The sequence below is a fragment of the Gnatocerus cornutus genome, chromosome 2 (assembly GCF_029298725.1).
Source record: "Gnatocerus cornutus isolate USDA-ARS CGAHR chromosome 2, icGnaCorn1.1, whole genome shotgun sequence".
Taxonomy (NCBI): domain Eukaryota; kingdom Metazoa; phylum Arthropoda; class Insecta; order Coleoptera; family Tenebrionidae; genus Gnatocerus; species Gnatocerus cornutus.
The window spans coordinates 7,959,625-7,977,886 of record NC_142234.1 but is presented as its reverse complement, the minus strand read 5'-3'; the positions used below and the strand labels follow the sequence as shown (position 1 = coordinate 7,977,886).

General features: G+C 34.1%; 4 protein-coding genes across 6 annotated transcripts; 3 read left to right on the top strand and 1 right to left on the bottom strand.

Annotated features, from left to right (window-relative positions):
* Window positions 1-884: 884 nt before the first annotated feature.
* Window positions 885-1,276, top strand: LOC148178538 (uncharacterized). The gene has a single exon (XM_088050734.1). It carries the CDS (start codon window positions 1,079-1,081, stop codon window positions 1,274-1,276), a length of 198 nt encoding a protein of 65 aa, XP_087906860.1. The 5' UTR covers window positions 885-1,078.
* A 7-nt stretch (window positions 1,277-1,283) lies between these two features.
* Window positions 1,284-2,781, top strand: PIG-M (Phosphatidylinositol glycan anchor biosynthesis class M). Its single transcript, XM_088050731.1, has one exon. The coding sequence runs from the start codon at window positions 1,284-1,286 to the stop codon at window positions 2,712-2,714; it is 1,431 nt and encodes a 476-aa protein (XP_087906857.1). The 3' UTR covers window positions 2,715-2,781.
* A 57-nt stretch (window positions 2,782-2,838) lies between these two features.
* Window positions 2,839-6,251, bottom strand: LOC148178536 (sorting nexin-14-like). Of its 2 annotated transcripts, XM_088050729.1 has the most exons (12): window positions 6,059-6,251; window positions 5,746-6,010; window positions 5,003-5,696; window positions 4,673-4,953; window positions 4,561-4,622; window positions 4,483-4,518; window positions 4,200-4,428; window positions 3,975-4,153; window positions 3,655-3,927; window positions 3,414-3,601; window positions 3,198-3,362; window positions 2,839-3,150 (listed from the first exon to the last, which is right to left on the bottom strand). In XM_088050729.1, exons 1-12 carry the CDS (start codon window positions 6,169-6,171, stop codon window positions 2,909-2,911), a joined length of 2,727 nt encoding a protein of 908 aa, XP_087906855.1. In that variant the 5' UTR covers window positions 6,172-6,251; the 3' UTR covers window positions 2,839-2,908. The 2 variants fall into 2 exon arrangements, with proteins under 2 accessions (XP_087906855.1, XP_087906856.1); XM_088050730.1 differs by lacking the exon at window positions 4,483-4,518.
* A 2,160-nt stretch (window positions 6,252-8,411) lies between these two features.
* Window positions 8,412-9,295, top strand: LOC148178535 (uncharacterized). 2 transcript variants are annotated; one of them, XM_088030965.1, is made up of 4 exons: window positions 8,412-8,560; window positions 8,622-8,715; window positions 8,944-9,061; window positions 9,108-9,295. In XM_088030965.1, exons 1-4 carry the CDS (start codon window positions 8,439-8,441, stop codon window positions 9,284-9,286), a joined length of 513 nt encoding a protein of 170 aa, XP_087887091.1. In that variant the 5' UTR covers window positions 8,412-8,438; the 3' UTR covers window positions 9,287-9,295. The 2 variants fall into 2 exon arrangements, with proteins under 2 accessions (XP_087887091.1, XP_087887090.1); XM_088030964.1 differs by having other exon boundaries at window positions 8,601-8,715.
* Window positions 9,296-18,262: the final 8,967 nt, after the last annotated feature.

Sequence of the window (18,262 nt, the reverse complement as noted above, 5' to 3'; positions counted from 1 at the left end):
TCTAGGAGCTGTAAAACACGACTGTTTCCCAGACTCAATATGTTGTAAGTCATTTGAAATTTGTCGATACACTTTGTCAGAAATGCCTGTTGCTTCTATCAGTCTTTGTTTAAAATGAGTTATTGGAATAAGGGGACTCCCTTGTATCGCCTCTTTTTTCATAAACTTTAGAACATTAGCTATGACCTCTCGAGTTTGGGCGTTGATTACTTTGCCACTGACGCCAATCTGTTTTTGTCGTGGCATCTTTAAATCAAAAGACTTCATTGAAGCGCATAAAGAATTTAAATTTAACCTCAACTTCCGTTTATTGTGTGACATATGTCTCTGTTTTGAACAACAAAAAAGGTGTTGCCAACGGTACTTGTGCGAAACCAGAAACGTTACATTAATTTGTCCTTACACGCTTGATTAGAAATTATCATTTCAGAGATATTTCCCCATATCTTAAAAAAGCAAAATAAAAACATTACAGATAGTCTGTTTAATAATTATTACATAATCGAACAAATATCGTGAATCAAATTTGTGACCAACCGTGTAAACCAGAAATCCCTAAAGTCACACTTGTTTCTGGAAGTTCCCAATGACGAGTGTATAAGGGTGTAAATCTTCAGGATTTTGATTTATTTTTGTTTCCACCCATAGTTCTTAATGCCCAAAAAAGACCCCTGTAAGATCTTTGCTTGTAGAATCCAATCTTGTTTGCAAGGTATGTCTTAACCTCAAAATTCGCCGGATTATATAATTTCTTCTTTCAGATAACAATTTTCAGGAGTCTGCTTGTCGTCACGCTATTGAAGATCTCCGCGACTGTTGCCGAAAGTGGCATAAAAAGAGCCTAGTGTGTGAAGGAATAAAATTGGATCCCCCAAAAGAGGCTTGATATGAAACCAAGATTTGTTCCCAAGAATCAGTCCTTGCTGTATAGATATCCACGGACAGGGGTTGCTATTCTGACAACACTTGGTCTTGCGGCGTTCTTTTCCAAGCCAATTTACGATTTGTGCTTTAATGAATTTACATATGACGTGGAAGAATTGAAGAGGAACCATAAGTCACGTTTTGGGAAGACATAATGGAATCTGTTCAGAAAGCCAAGCAGAGATTCCGCCAGTATCCAGTCGTTTTAGCAAAGTGTAGTAAAGAGGCGACGGAATATGCAGTTTGTGTTTTGAAAAAGGACAATGTGAGTCTAAATGATTGCAAAGATGAATTTGGGAAGTTTAAAAACTGTCTACAGAAATCCGCCGCAAGTTTGAAAACTAAATTGTAGAGTAGCGATGGCGGGGTGGCTTACAAAGTTTGCTAGTCTTGACTATAGGATACACTTAGTATTTTCGTTAATTATTAGGTTGGCACTAGTGGCATATGGGACTTACCATGACCGAGTCTCGACTTTACCGTACACTGATATTGATTATAAAGTGTTTACGGATGCTGCGAGACACGTCTTGGAACATGAATCCCCTTATCAGAGACACACTTATAGATATTCGCCCCTTGTGGCATTTCTAGTAATTCCAAATATTCTTCTTCACCACGCATTTGGAAAATTTTTGTTTTGTTTGGTTGATATAATAGATGCTATTCTAATCAGAGTAATAGTGAAGACTACACTACTTGAATACATGCAGTCGACAGGCGAAGGGGAAAGTCACCAAGTTACTGGACGCCGCAAAAGAACAAAAGGAAAAAAAGAGAAGAAGAACGCAGAGAATGATTTTACTGCGAATATTGGTATGGTTGTGTGGTTGTACAATCCATTGACTGTGGCTATATCTACTAGAGGCAATTGTGATTCCATTGCTGTATTCTTCGTGTTGGCGACACTGTACACACTCCAGTGTCAGAAACGGTATTTTCTTGCTGGTCTAATTCACGGGATTTCTATACATTTTAGACTTTATCCTTTGATTTACAGTCTTTCGTTTTACATGTATTTGAGCAAATTCTCTTTTTACTCATTGGAGGATCGGCGGAGACATCGTTCAAATTCTAACGGCGGCTTGAAAGAAATCACAGGCCCCTCTGACATCAAAAGTATTGTTGCCAGAAAACCGGAACGAAAAACTATCTTCAAGAAAAAGTACTTACTTTATTTAGTTCCAAATTTTGACCAAATTCGCTTAGTTCAAGGCTGTGTTCTTTCTCTTTTCTCTTTAATTGGCCTATTTTACTACATGTATGGTTATCAATTCCTGCACGAAACGTATTTATTCCATTTTACAAGGAAAGACACTCGTCATAACTTTTCTCTTTATTTCTATCTCCAGTACTTGACAGCGTGGATAAAGAACATTGGAATTTGGCAAAAAGTGTTAATAGTTCTCCCCCAAATCGTTCTCCTCCTTGTTTTTTCTTTCCGCTATGGTTTAAACCGGTTTTCTTTAAACTTTTCTATCCTAACACAAACCATAGTCATGGTGGCTTACAATACAGTACTGACTTCCCAGTATTTTGTCTGGATCATGGCGGTACTTCCTTTGTGTCTTTGGCAGATCCAAATGACTACCAAAAATGCAGTGTTTCTGGTAGTTGTATGGTTTGCAGCTCAAGGAGCTTGGCTCTTACCTGCTTACTTTTTGGAATTTCATGGCCAGAATACGTTTCTTTTTATATGGATACAAAGTGTGTCGTTCTTTTGTGCCAACATTGCTATTTTGGGGAGGTTGATAATGTTCTTCATGCCGGTGAAGAAGAAGGAAGCTTAGTGGGCAATATGTAGTATAGTTTGTGATTGTGTATTTCTACTATTTATAAAGGAATAAAAAAGTTGAAAAAACGTGTTTTTGGATTTTTTAGGATCGAGCCAATGAAGATGTTTGCAGATCGATGTGAATTCAAAAACAGTTTAATCACAGAAATTAATGTCACAGACAATTACAATAAATTATGGGATAAAATTTCAGGACTTCAAATTAGGATACATTTCCGATAAAATAAGATCCAGCAAGTTATACGCCAACTGCTTATTATAATGGGGATGTTGCAAAATCTCCAACAATGTTTTCATTCCTTCACTGACAGTTTTCCCAACAAAGGTTTCCATGTATGATGGTATAACATTGCCGAGTTCTTTAAACGCTCTTTCTTTTCTTTGTTCCAACTCATCTTTGGTTGGCGGAATTCGAGGATTGAAAACAACATCTAAAAGAAGGTTTCTACATTTTGTACAAAATTCTGTGAACGACTACCTTCTAGCAGTTGGACCAAGTATGCTAAATTGGACGGCGACAAGCTCTGTTTCAACTTTCTTTCGATAAAAATACTGAAGAAGGCCTCTACAGCATCTTGGGCGACGTTGCAGATGGCGGCGTAAAATTTCAACAAATACTGCGGAATTCTAAAAATGTACTTAACTAAAATGTGAGAATTAATTTGGTTCGACAAAAACAATTCCATGAAATTACGTAAATAAAAAATGCACTGTATCATTCCTATCGGATTAAAAGAACTACTGGATGACTCCTTCAGATCTTTTAAAGTCGTGCCAAAATTATCGTTGAACACGTGATTACGGAATGTTTTAGGAGTTGAAGTGGGTCCTTGCGTGATCCTAAGGGTGGCTTCATCCCCAATTTCCGCCCATTCGAATTTGCTATGGAACAAAATTTTACTATCAAATATAAAAAACACCTGAGAAGATACTACCCAGACTTTGTTTTGCCAGTTGACAGTAAAAATGTTCCCATGAAGGAGTCCAAATGTTGCCCCTTTTCCTTTCTAAGTTTATGGGCCACTGATTGGTAGATATTTCCCAAGTCTTGGGCGTTTTGGGCGCTGGTTGCCACCAACATCGTAAAGTCTTCTTCAGCTGATAAAAACGAGAACAGGAGATCGCTGCCGCGCAATGACGGCTTTTGCAGAACCTTCGTTAAAAACTCTTCGTATTTTTTCATGCGCACCTCAAGCGAACTTCCAGCTCTTAAAATAAACTTTCATTACAAGTGCATGCTTATGGAAATTACTACTTTCGTGATGGAAGAACGGCATCTGCAAACTCATTTTCGCCGTGAAACTCCACCAATTTCGCCTTCAGAGTATAAAAATCCTGGTCTTTTCTTAGAACGATCCAGTGTCTTTTCGTACAATCATCTACAACGTCCAACCTCTGCACGTTTACACAAAAACTAACCACTTTGTTGTTGGTCTGGAAACTCTAAATAAACACAAGAAAGGGGAGTCTTTGTTTAAACCTGATATGACAAGATGGAAATTCTCCACGCGCTTAGATCCCTGAAGATGTTCCCACACTCTGAAATGATAATATCTTCGACGTTTCCGTTTTCAAGATTCTGGGCTTCTTGTGGATGAATGGCTCCTTCTATAGGTTGCGCCACCTTCAAAGCCCCTCTTATTTTTCCAATTCCGCTACTGATCCTAGCCACGGTGCCTTGTGAAGGAGGTTCGTAATATTTTCGCCCACTAACAATAAAAGAAACTCACGAAACAAAATAACGAATAACAACAACCACTCACCGCGCTTTCACAGGTGAGCCGAAATTAACAAGAGCTCTGTTAGAGTTAGTATGACTAAAGCCAAGTCAGGTGACTTACCTGGTAGCTACTGCTTTGTTGTATGTCGCCGTGATTTTGGACCCGCAAATTTGGCCGTAGAACTATAAAAATGGGCAAATTGAAAGGAAAAATAGATTGGTTTTAGTTTTACCTCATTGCTGTGGAAAAACGCAGGCAACCACACCTTTTCCAAGACCGTGAACGTGTGTTCATAGGCTTGATAAAGAGGCTTTGATGTTCTCAGTTTAGCAACATTGTAAACACCATCTTTAATCAGGGAGTAGTAATCATCAACTATGTCATCTGAGCAACCAATGAAATTAATACAATCTTTACTTAAGTACTCTCGGTACAAAGTCAGAGCTTCTGAGTGCAGCTCCTCTAGTTGTTTTTTTGACAGATCTGGAGTCAGCAGTTTGTTGTTAAATTCGTCTAGAATCGGTTAAATAAAATTTGAAAAACAGGTCTTAAGCCGCCTTACCAACATCGAGGCAGAATTGCAACAAATGGACGTGCTCTTCTCTCTTCAAAAACTGCATAAAAGCGTAGAGAAGCTCCGTGTTCGCTTTGATGGCATTCAGATCAGTGGCAAATGACGAACTCTGGTCCTTGTCTTTAATGAAGTTTCCCAAAAACTGTACTTTTTGTCCCTGGTTTCGATTCTTTAGTTGGTTCTTTGATTTGTAAGTAATTGCGAGAATCACAAGAGAATTTATTATGTTAGGATCAGCTAGGACGTCCATCAAAGGTAGTAAAACCCACCCCGCTAAGATTTCGCGTATGAGAACCGAGTAATTCTTGGATTCTAGATATTTGTCTGATAAAATATGAGGCATTAATGACGACGACAAATACTGAAGGTACTTCAACTCATTTTTTCTATTAACTGTCGCGACGTGGAGCCTTTTACCTAAGTACTCTACTATAACATCGTTCAGTCGTGACTTTTTTAGTTTAACTATCTGTTGCATGTACATGTAATCATCAATGTGTTTAACAACACACGGTAAGAGTTTCTTAGAAATAACATTTGCATGGTCTAGAGCTAGAAATTTGGTAATGGCAGCAGCACTGGCGTGTTGTAAACAATAGCGTAATTCATTAACAAAATCGACGTCTGTGGTGAATTGGCCGTACCACGAAACTATAAAATTATCCAATATTTTGTTATAAAACTGCAAAAAAACGATTGTAAAAACATAAAGCTAAAGTTACATAAATTACTTCTTCAATCACAGTGTTCAGTTCTTTGGGAATGTACAGATCCCTCCACGGCGCCACGACTTTACCCTGTTGATGCCGTTTGCACGACAAGTCATCACAAATACTACATGACTGTTTGAGTTTCCTTTTCGCAGAGCTGTTTCCATAACAGAATGTTACCAACCCCAGGAGGTAAACAGAAGCTGTGTTATGGTATTTTAGTAGACCCCAACACACAAAGCAACCAAAAACGTAGCCTCCATAGATAACAAGAGCAGCAATAGCACTAAAACGTTAGTAAGTCACAATGATGATAACAGCTTGTGCATCTAACCTATAAAACACAGCCACGAAAAGGGAGCCGAAGGTAATTGTAAGCGCTGAGTATCGGCTGTATTTGTCGTTAGCGATGAGGGTTATTATTTGGTAGATGTCTTTATGGAACATAATTTGTTGTTGTGACAGGAAAATAACCTTAGTTTCTTCTGTCACTGTCAGATGATTGTCAAACTTCTGTCAAATGACGATGAACTAATTAAGGTGGGTTTACATTGTGGACGGTTTTGGTTAAGGAGTCTTTACACACAAACTTAAAATTTTTCCGGGCTTTCGGTAATAAAAAATATCTTGTCAGGTGACAATATAGTAGGCATCAAAAACTCAAATTTTTATTAGAAAAATGTCATACTTATTGTAGTGTATGTGTAGTGTGACTAAAGTGTCGTGTAACTTCTTTTGTTCTTTTGTATCCGAATGCATCGGCACATTTTTTTATATTTGTTTTAATTAAGAATGATAAATACATAGTTGTTATAATCTGAAGTGTTTTTTGGAGATGATATGGAAAAACGGTATTACTTGCGACATCGGGGCAAGATTCAGCCGTTACATAAATAAAACAGTCGATTTTAGTGATGTAAATTTTATAAGCAGTACATATAAAATAGAAATTAATCTTATTATTCAACTTAAATTACAAAACATTAATTTTCCTCGTTTATTTTAACTACATACATATCTCGATTTTCTCGAAAATACTGCATACATATTTAGTTATCTTTGAAAATATGTTGGCAGATTACCAAGACTACGTTTGACTAAAAAAATAAATAATTAAGGATCTGATAACACATTGCATGAGTAGAATTTTCCTATTTAGCTGACAGATTTGATAATTATATTTACAGTGTAAATACGCACCTGTGGTTTATCTAAGAGGAGAGCAAAAAGAGCTCTCTAAGAGGATAATTACTGCAACGAGAAGATTGCAAACTTGTAAGCGAGAATTCCTGATAAAACTTCATCAAAGCTAAGAAACTATTTGCAATTAATTGCTCTCGACAGAATGTTGAAAAGGCTGGAAATGTATGTTTGTCTATAATTTATTTCCACGTTAATTGGAAATAAAAGGAAATTCTGTAAAAAGTTTAATTAACTATACAGGGTCCGGCAACACTTGTGTCCACCCCCAAAATCGTCTTTAATTTTAAAGTTACAATTTTGAAAATTTGCATACGCTCATAGTTGACAAAGCTCTAGAAGCTGACGCAAAAATTTGTTTTTTACCACGGTTTGGTTGGCGTCGCGACGCCTAAGAATTATAATTTTTAGCCATTTTTGAGTTTTTGTGGAAATTTTCGCGAACTCAATTTTTTTTCAACATAACTGTGATACAAATATCTGAGTTTTTATTTTAAATCCAATGCAAATTGTGTTTAAAATTTGCGAAAAAAACGCTGTTTTATCAAGTTAGTTTTCAAAATTATGACGGCCCAGTGGCAAACTACGTTTACACCAAAATTTTACAAGTCACTTCATTCACTCTTATAAAGGTTAATTTTGATTAACACGGGCATGTTGCACTTTGTGAACACCAGAAATCATTAATTAATATCGACAAAGCGATAATTTCACCAAGTAAGACTTTTGTTACAATCTAAAGCGAGCCAAAGGATAGATGTCATTTGTGACACAAGATGCTGACAGATGGGTGTAAACGTAGTTCCCAACTTTGACGTAATGAAATTGGAAACTAACTTGATAAAACAGCATTTTTTTCTCAAATTTGCATTGAATCTAAAATAACAACTGAGATATTTTTAACACATTTAAATTGAAAAAAAATAAATTAAGGGTTGATATCACAAGCCGTCGCAATTAACTAAAAATTACATTTTTAAGGCGTCGCGACGCCAAAACTATCAGTGATAAAAAACAAATTTTTGCGTCACTTCTAGAGCTTTGTCAACTGTTGAGCGTATGCAAATTTTCAAAATTTTATCTTTAAAATTTAAGACGATTTTGGGGGTGGACACAAGTGTTGCCGGACCCTGTATAACTACATTCAACCGTCATTTTTTACAGTTTTTTAGCTCGTAACATCTTGTTTTAATCTCTACTTCTGCAGTTTGTTTAATTTATTTTTTATTTAATTTTCGCAATCCATAACCCAGGGCTGCACATGCATGGAGGTAAAGGGTCCAGATATAAGAACCAACACGTCTTATCTCCTTCAAAGACGTTTTCAGCTTTTATCTTGCTTCAAAGTATATTTCCTTTTACTACACGTATTTGAACAATCACTAATTATGTCTCATTCAAGGCGCGACACAATTAGTCACATTGTTTTATCTCGTTTATAAAAATGTGTAACAAAAGGTGACGACAGTCACATTTTGTTTTGTTTTTTCACGCTTCTACTTTGTTGTTCCCTCATGTCCAAATATTTGACTTTAGTTGCTGTTGGTGATCGAAGCAGCAACAAAACGGAGCTCCTTTTCAAATATACAGGAGGACGAGATTGTTCAAGATATTACAAGAATTTTATTGTGCCCAGGTTGGTATTAAATTGATTTGTATAGGTTGGAATTAAGTAGATTTGAGAATAATGTTCACAGTATTGTTGTTGATCGTGTTGAGCGAACCGTGCATTTTGTAGACACTGAAAGCGACGAGGACTATGGAATTTTAAGACGGGAAGCTTATACACAAGTTAGTGAGAAAACATTGAGAATGTGTCTAAATCAAACCAGTTTTTATTAAAAAAATACAACCACAATTTAGCCACATTTCCTCTAACATTCTTATTGTTGTCCTGCCTTTGTATTGTTACATTGTGTGCCTAACTCCCTTGTGGAGTGGAATCCAAGCTAAAAGTGTCTTTTTAACTTTTTTTTTCTATAAATAGTTATTGTACTCTTAGGATTGAATATATTTCAGGCTGACTGCATCTTGATGTGCTACTCCGTCAAGAACAAATCTAGCTTCACAAATATCCACAAGAAATGGTGTTTGGAAGTAAGAAAAACCGCTCCTTTTGTACCTATTGTTCTCATTGGTATCAATAACACCGAGTTTTTATCTTAAATAACATTTTCTTACAGCCACTGATATCGAAGTTCGTAATAACAGTGCTGGTACAATATCGACTGAGAAAGGAGAAAATTTAAAATTACTTATTGGAGCCTACGCTTTCGTTGAATGTTCGATTGAACATTTTCTTGGGGTCGACGACGCTTTCATCGAAGCTGTGAGAAGCACATATGGGAGAAACGGGTATTGATGTATTAGGAATGACACAATAAAATGAATTAAATTGTTTAAATAAATTTACTACTTTTATTTTTTTAGATTAATAACTACATATCACTATTTTAAATAAATTTCTTTAATAACCAAATTGTTATATATTTATGTTATATTTTTGTACCCGTACGGTTCTGTAGAACAAACTTTCTATTTGTAATGAATAGAATTTCACATTTATACACCGTGTTTCAAAAAGATTTTCATCTTGTCGCCTATGATTTTTCCGTACAAATAAAAAAGCCGCTTTACAGTGATAATGATTGTAACGTTTTCAAAAATCATTACGTAGACACTGTAACGCCAACTGGAACGCTTAAGAGACAAAACAGACTTAATTTCTGCTTAATTTTTTTTGCTTGTTGTTTAATTTCTTCCCCTATTGGCGATTTTGACGTTTGACAAGTGACAATATTGACAGAAGTCCAAAGTGACAGAACTAGTATTATGTATTATGCAGTTTTTAGTATTTTAGGTAAGTTATAATTGAAAATCTTCCTTTGTTTTATTATACTGCTTATTCTTATGAAGATTATGAAGGACGCAGAAAATATTATAACACTTTATTTATCTTGATTGTCAAGGTAAAAGTTTAATTTTTGATGCTCACACCGTATTTACAGAAATGTTTTCTTTGATAGTGCAAGAAAATAAAATATTTTTTTAAAGTAAAATAGAGCAATTTTTAAAATTTACGCAATCGTTTGGAAAAAAATGCATATGCCATTTAGAGCAAAAATCGCTTTTTGTGATTTGCTTGTTAATACCTAGTCGAATGGAGGCTCAGCACACAAAGCTTTTTTTTTGCTCTTAATGATTTAATTTACTATTATCTACGATCATTCGCTGAAATAAGTATGATTAATTTAATGCATATGCCATTTAGAGCAAAAATTGCTTTTTGTACTTGGGGTGTTAATGTCTAGTCGAATGGTGAAAACAGGCTCAGCACACAAAGCTTCTTTTTTTTCTCTTAATGACATAATGTACTATTATTGTAAATAAGTAAGTGCCGGATAAGCTTGAATATTTTTTAAAATTATGAAATGTTAAGGAGACACAATTACACAATTATTGTTATTGTTTTCACACAAAGAAGCTGTTGCAGGTGCATTTACAGAACACAAACAAATGAGAAATTATTTTCGTACAAGGTTACCTCCTTTGTAAGGTACACAAATGTAATAAGTACGGTTCTATTGAAACTGCCCTACAAGCTTTAAACCATAATTAAGTATTGCGAAAGATATTAACGATTTTAACGGTACTGCTCGTCATAAAACCTGCCCGGAATAAATTTTGTAAAAATGGTGGAGGCGCCGGGTTACTTTTTCAACTTACTGTTACTTTATAGTCTAGTGGTATCTCGGCACAGCTTGATTGAACAAAGCCCAATAAAAATTTGAGTATTACATTTCCGTTGTAAATGCTCAAAGAAGAGAAACGAATAAAAATAAATCTTAAAGTGGCCCAATAATTTAAAACGGAAAAACCATCTGTCTAAAATAAAACTTCGTGACAAAGATGTTTCTGTCGAAAAGAATGTGAATAAATTCTCGTTTGTGGCATTAACACCCACTTTATATGCACACCCATGCATTGAAACTTTCCATTCTTCAACGTCAACTGACGATGTGAGCTGGAGATTACGAAGGATTGAACTGTCAGTGTCTCTGAATATAATATTCACATAATATAGCAAAGTGACTGGTACAAATGTCTCTATTCACCACATTCTTGAATAAATCCTCTTAAAGAAATCGTAGATCTTAGACTCCTAGATTTCGTGGCTTTGCAATTCAAGTATGATTAATTTATTATCAAAGGACTAATATTTGCGTTTTGTTGTGTGGTTTCGGTGGATAACACTCAGGTTTTCTCCTGGAAATGTCACTTTCACAACGTCGCACGTTAATAAACATTTCAGCTCTTTGTTAGAGCTAAATTGAATTTCCTATACCTCGTAACCTTCCAAGTATGTTATTAAAAATAGAAGCGGAGACTTTTTGGGAAGTTATTACATTTTCATGCTTAAACGAAGCTTAATGGAGAGAACAATTTTAAATAATGGCATTAAATAAGGAAATTAATTCTTCTTTTGTTTGAGTTTGAGACAAGATGGAATTTAATGGTACTGATGTGCGTTTCACTACATTGAAGATTTTGCGACAAAAGAGATTATTGCTCAAGTCGGGTAGAAAAGGTTTCCGTAAAATGAGGTTCCGGAAGTTACAACAAAGGATACAAACGCTTCAAATTTCTGTTATCAGAAAATATTTTTTTAATTCGTGACTGGCCTACAGAAAATTAGGGCAGAATGGAACTTCTCAATTCGGGTTATTTCTTTTATTAAGAAACCACATAAACTTGGAGAAACTTAATACATCAGAAATTCTTCTTGAATGGACTCCTGTGAAATGAGTTGCTTCAATAGATAAAAGTAACCAAGATGTTTACTTTTATAAGGAACGAGCTCTTTGTTATATGAAACTACGGAAGACTTTCCATTATTTACCTGATTGTTGGGTTGCAGTTTGTTTTTTGGCACCGCTGACACAAGTATTTTTGACAATAATGATGTCACAATTTATTCAGAATAGAGAGAAGTTTTGTTAATACAAGTTGGTTACCCAAGACTTTACAATTCAATATCTTTGTTATTTGTGAACGGATTTTATTGCAATTTAAAACAAGAAACAAGAAAAGGTTCATGTTATTTGTTCTAATTTACAGTTAAATATTTCAAAATTAATCTTATCTTATAAAGCGGCGACAATAACAGGCGTTTGCTGAAAATTAACCGTCTAGTCCAGTTTACAAGCGAAAGAGCAAAACCTTGGCTAACAGAAACCGTTGGATTGTGTAAAAATTCGAACTTGTCAAAAGCAAGGATGCACAAAATATACGTTTTTATTTGTTATTTCAAAGATATCGTTATTAAATCGTTTCAAGAAAATAATGATTTTTAATGACAAAATCAACTAATCTTAAATGGAAACAAGGATCTAGCTAATTCCCATTAAATTTTATTAAGAACCGTTCACAAATAAAAAAGATTTCAAGTTTTTAGGTGAGCCACCATGTATTTTGCGTAGACGTAAATGGTCTATCAATACTAAAAAAAAGATTGTTTTTGAAACAGAATTAAATGTTGTTCATATAAAGACTTCTTTTTGATTCTGAATTTTTGAAATTGTATTGATGTCTGTAACTAGAAAGATCTCTATTTAATTTGAAGGACATATTATTTATTTTGCCGCGTTCAAAAGACATTGTATAACAAGTATGTTTATAATGAGATATTGAGCTAATTTGGAAACAATGCTATTGAAATGGATAGCTGCAGTGTAGGCCTTTACTGACATTTCTGTTCCTTAGCAACGCCTCTTGATCTTTAACACCCGAGCTACTCTATTATTCTGCACAGACATTTGAAGTTTTCATGTTTATAAATATAACTTTTCTTAAAACGATAAAAACTCACCATAAGTGGAAAACTACATTTCAATATTAATCGAATCAAAAACCAAGAGAGGATTTAAAAACCCAAGAAACTTGCCTGTTTAATTTTAAATGTATGCTATACGTTGGTTTAGTTTTTACGACCCCATGAACTCGTGAACCGATTCCCTCGCAACCTATATATATTCCTTTGACATCGCCGAATCTCATTAACTATCTCAACACTAACAAAGTACTCACGTGCCAGATAACTACGTGTTACGATAATTATTTCATTAAACCGTCAAAACTTGAAGGGCCAAGTCAAAAGCAGCCAAACATTGAGACAGCCTAACCAAACAAACCGTTTTGCAGAAGCTGTTTAAAGCTCCACCGATGGAGAAAGGATCAAATTTCAATTTTTTGCTCAATCTTACGCCTATTAAAAACGTAGATAATGATTACGCACGGCCGAAATTGTTCTGCGTAATTTGTTACCTTGGTTTCTTAATTAATCTTACCAGAACGCGATTGCTAAACAAAGCAATTACTAACTTCATTTAGAATTAAGTTTTAATGAAAGTAAATTACTTTGTTGTCAATTAATACCGCTGCATGGAAACGACTTTGAAGGGTATTTTGCACCATTAGATTTTAAAATAAACACTTTAGAAAACACTTGAAAGAAAAACCGGATATCGTGCGATGGAGAGCTGAAAAGCAGAATTATAATGCCTCCAAAGTTTTTGTTACGATGAGAGGTTTTTATTTTCTGGGTAAAAGCATCAATCATTTCAATGAAGTTTGTTGTTTCTTGGTGGAATATTTTGAGCTGACTTTAAGCTGTAAAGTTTTAGTGTTTCGTCTAGTAACCACTATAATAGACCAGAAAATTGACTGAAAGTTTGTTCAAAACAGTTTCCATTACAAGTTTATGACACGCTGTCAAATCGTAGCAAAGGGTGCAACTTTTACAGTCAGATCAGAGTTTGAACGTTATTTAAATTAGGGAAAAATTTAATTCTTTGTTTGGTTTGTTGGCCATTCAACGTAACAATTTCAACTTGCTGACGTCCCACATTGTGTTTGTTAAAACCGTCGGAAACTCATCCCTAAAATATTACCCGAAACTGGTCCAACTCTTTGCAAGGCGATGACCTTTTAACTGGCGATTTATTTTCGTATTTATTAGCATCGTAGTTCAGCCAAACGCTTTTATTTTGCATGAAAACTGCATCTGAATCCCAAACAGCCACTAACATTAAAAATGTTAAAACTGTCGCGGCGCCGTTCAAAATTCATAGCTTTTTGTGTGGAAAAGACTTTTAAACTTTGTTATTTTCGTAAATAACGACGCAACTTTACAAAATCTTCATCTTATATTAATTACGCACCACAAGATCATCCGTAAAGTTCATTCATCTAAGACACATTTCTATTCTAGATTTATTTTTCTATTTTAATATTGTCTACCTATAAATAACGGCGACGAAATTAAACTGACCGGAAGAAAGTTCGGTGCAAAAAGATGAAAGTAGTTCAGACATAACAGAAATTTATCGACTTGACTTCAGAAATGCGTCTGCAGAAGGGTTTTAGAGGAAGAATGAGTTGTTCGTATAAAAGGAACAAGAAGATTGGAGGTCGTGCAAACAGGGAGATTGATATCGGAGGCTAATATTGTGATCTTATGAAAATATGGACGATATTCTTTCTGAGCTTACAAGACCACTAAGGCTATTTGGTGATACGCTTTGTGACATAAAAATAAAAAACAACTAGTTTATGGAAAATTTAAAAGCTTTGTGCGGTAGAATGTTTCAGATTGTGTTTGCAGAACTGTTTAACATTTTTAAGATTATCCCCACTTTCTAAATATTTCAAGGTTAAACACTGCAAGTATTGAAAACCTTGCGCATCCTCCATAAAGCCTGATTTTTTAAACTTTACATTTTTTAGAAATTTATCATTTAAAGACAAACAAAAAAAACAATTTTTATAAATATTTTATTGCATTAAAAATTTTAGTGCTATAGCAATGAAATTTAGAAAAGTTACTACTTTTAAGTTGTTTATTAACTGCAAAAAATTCGCAGAGTTAGACACAAATTTTAGAAATTTATCTTTTAATGATTGTCAAAATATAAATTGATAGGTATGTCTTTTTACGGCCCAGTTCACCCCTTTTGAAAATAGTCATTATTATATAGATTTTAGCTAATCAGAGCGGACGAATTTCATAATTGCAACGGAAATTTCATAATTACATAGCACCTAATTATAGAATTGATATTTGTCAAAAGAGAACATTTATACTATTATGAGCAAATTCCGTTTCGTTATTGTTTTTTCTGGATTTCGTTTTTAATTTTGTTTTCCAATTATATCAAAAAAAGTTTAGTTTTGCTACAAATAGAAATGTGCTCACCCTTTAATACACATGTAATCTGAGATTTATATTGCTCACTTGGATACAATGCATACACATCGAACTTTGTATTATTTTCTGCCTTCGAGTTACGCTTCCACTGTCATATTTTATTACTTTCTTTTCAAGCGCTCAAACTTTAGATACATATCTGAAATCAAAATAAAATATTAGAGGCGTCTGCTAAAATACATTTTACATCGTAGAACACGAAACGAAAATTTGTGGTGATATTCTCTAATAAATTGTTATAGAAGTTCAAGCTTGCTTTGGTGTATGTACCTGTGGTTTATTTATGATCGTCCTTTTGTCCCTTGGAGACATAATGAGAATGCGCATCGATCAAGAATTAAAAACTTGTCAGTAATCAATCAAATGAGGACGGCGTCATGGTTAGTAATGGCATTTCCATCAGTTATTTTCGAAAGATAAAGTATATACAAACAAGGTCTGTTTCAGACAAGAGGTTGATTGTGAGACTAACGACGCCATTTATTTAGTTATGATCAATTACCAGATGTACTTTTCCAGAAATAAACTCTCTTTTAATATGTAAATGTGAATTTCCGCCCCACACCTGCGTTGTCCGTTCCAAACTCACTTATCAAATATGTTAAATTTGTCCTTTGTCGTGTTGCTAAAAGCTAAAAGTCTTATAAATAAATTTGTATGCATAATTTCGAGTTGATGGCGCGATGTCTTGCATATTTACATTGGATTTCAAGATCAAACCGTTTTTTTAGACGCCGTTTGCATAAGACAACAGATATGAATATTTAAGAGAAATTATCCAGGACTACATGCACAAACAATCCTAGATTACGATGGAAATTAGGATACGAAGGAAGGTGTAGGTAAACACACGGTAATAAAGATAATTTACGACGAATTAAAAAGTACACTAGCGCGTTTAAAGACGAGTAATTTATTACAAGAGCAAAATAAAAATTACACGCGCTTATACTAAATTATCTTGTTTTTAGAACGGATTGTAAAAAGTTTCTTGCTAAAAACGGATTAATTATCGCGTTTCTGAGCTACATAAAATTCTAAAGAATTACCAGCGAAAATTGTTGAAATGACAAATAAGGTGCTTCCACTGAGAGCTGTGTTAAATTATAGGATTAAGATAGAAGCAATTCTGAGAAATAATATCTTGAGCTCAAAGGTGCAATCTTTTAAGTAATGTCACGGTAGACATATTTGCAGTGAAGATAAGAAAAATTCGTTTTATTTTGGTCTTAACACAAATGGTGGATGCGCCAGGACCAAAACTTATTTTAGTCGCTATATCAGTTAAACTCTTTAGACTCAAGACAATTTTAAAAGAAGCTGAAACTGTTCTAATCCTTTTTTATTTTGATCCAAACAGTAAGGAGCTGGTGTTTAAGATATTTTCTTATTTGTTCTGGTTTTATTCAATACGAAAATAATAAAAATCTATGTCAGCAGAAACAGGCAGACGTAATAAAAAGGTCGATTGTAACAGTGCATATTGTGTAAAGATGGGACATTGTTATTTTGTTAGTTTGTTATTTCTAGACAGCCCTCAGTCGTTTTTTTATCTACGATTTGAAATGAATTCGTATAATAAATTGTATGTACACTACAAGTATTTACAGTAAGGATTTGATAAATAATTTGCATACAACTGTAACAATAATCTAAAAAGAAAAGAAAACGAAATAAATAATTAGGTACAGTATTTTGAAGTAAAATTTACTTTGTAAGAGTTTAACTAGTTTTGATAAAAAGTAGATAATCTCTTTCAAAAGTACATGCAAATCCTTACTGGAATATTTGCGTTTGAAGTTTTTGAACTCTGCTATATAGTAAAAAGTCCGATTTGCAACCCTTTCCGGAGGTCACGTCTCCGGAACTAGACCTAACAAGAATCTGACTCTTACAAAAAATCAGACTTCTTAGTGAACTGAATAATATTTATTTTTAAAAGGCTTTCTACATTTTCTCAAATCAATGTTTTCTTGTACTCATTGGAGTAATATATAATTCGCTCTCGACTATTCTGAGATTACCCGGATTCGACCACGATTATGGTCAAAACCGCCTTCAAATCTATCGCCATAAATCGATTAATTTAAGCATTGAGTTCATCGTAGGTACGTAGTTTCGCTAGGATTTCGGAGATGTTTGATTTATATGTATGTTATATGTAAGTACATACATAAATAAATAGATGAGTACACATCCCTTTGGTGTCACCAGACTGCAATTTTTTTTTGACCATTTTCGAGCATGAATCAGAATAAATCTGGGAGTTTGAAGACAGTCGGATCGCCAAAATTGTAAATTTACCTAGAAATTGCTGTTACTTTTGAAAATTTCAAGACATTAGCCGACATGACATGTAGACACTGTCTTGAAAAACAGACTTTAAAATTGAACACAGCTTGATGTGCCGCCCACACTTTTTAAATTAAATTATGTTGCATAGCGTTAATGCCAGTTTATTAAAGAAATGTAAATGTGACTTAATTTCTTGGCAAAGCTCACACTCCAAACTAATGTAATTAAAATCAGACAAAAATCAACTTAAAATCGTGCTTGCCGTCTAAAATTAATTGAAAATCTCGTAATTATACAGTCATCTTTTAAACGTTGAAAATCTACTTTAAACTCTCCTTTATTTCAGTTTCAAAGCACTCATGCCAGAAAACGCGAAATATTAAATTAAAATAAAGTCTTGTTGTTTGAAGGGCTTTTAAGCGTCGTCCTAGTTGTAAAGATGAATTCATTAATCATGTAATGTATTCTAAAACGAAATCCACTTAAAGAATGTTAGTTGAGTTCGCTGTTACATTATTGATGCTATGCTTGTTGACTGGAATTTTTTTTAAAAGAAAAGCAACATTAAAATAATCGTCGTAATAAGATTAAAAAGTTATTTCAGTAAATAGGGAGTGGTTTTAGGAAAAATGTAGAGTAACATTAAACGACAAGAATTGACAAGGGAGGTTTTAATTTCAATATACAAATCATTTTGAAACTTAATTTGTTTGAAGACGTTTAAAGCTTCCGACACTCCGTTTTTCATTTTGATTAATCGCGCGTCGGATCGATTTC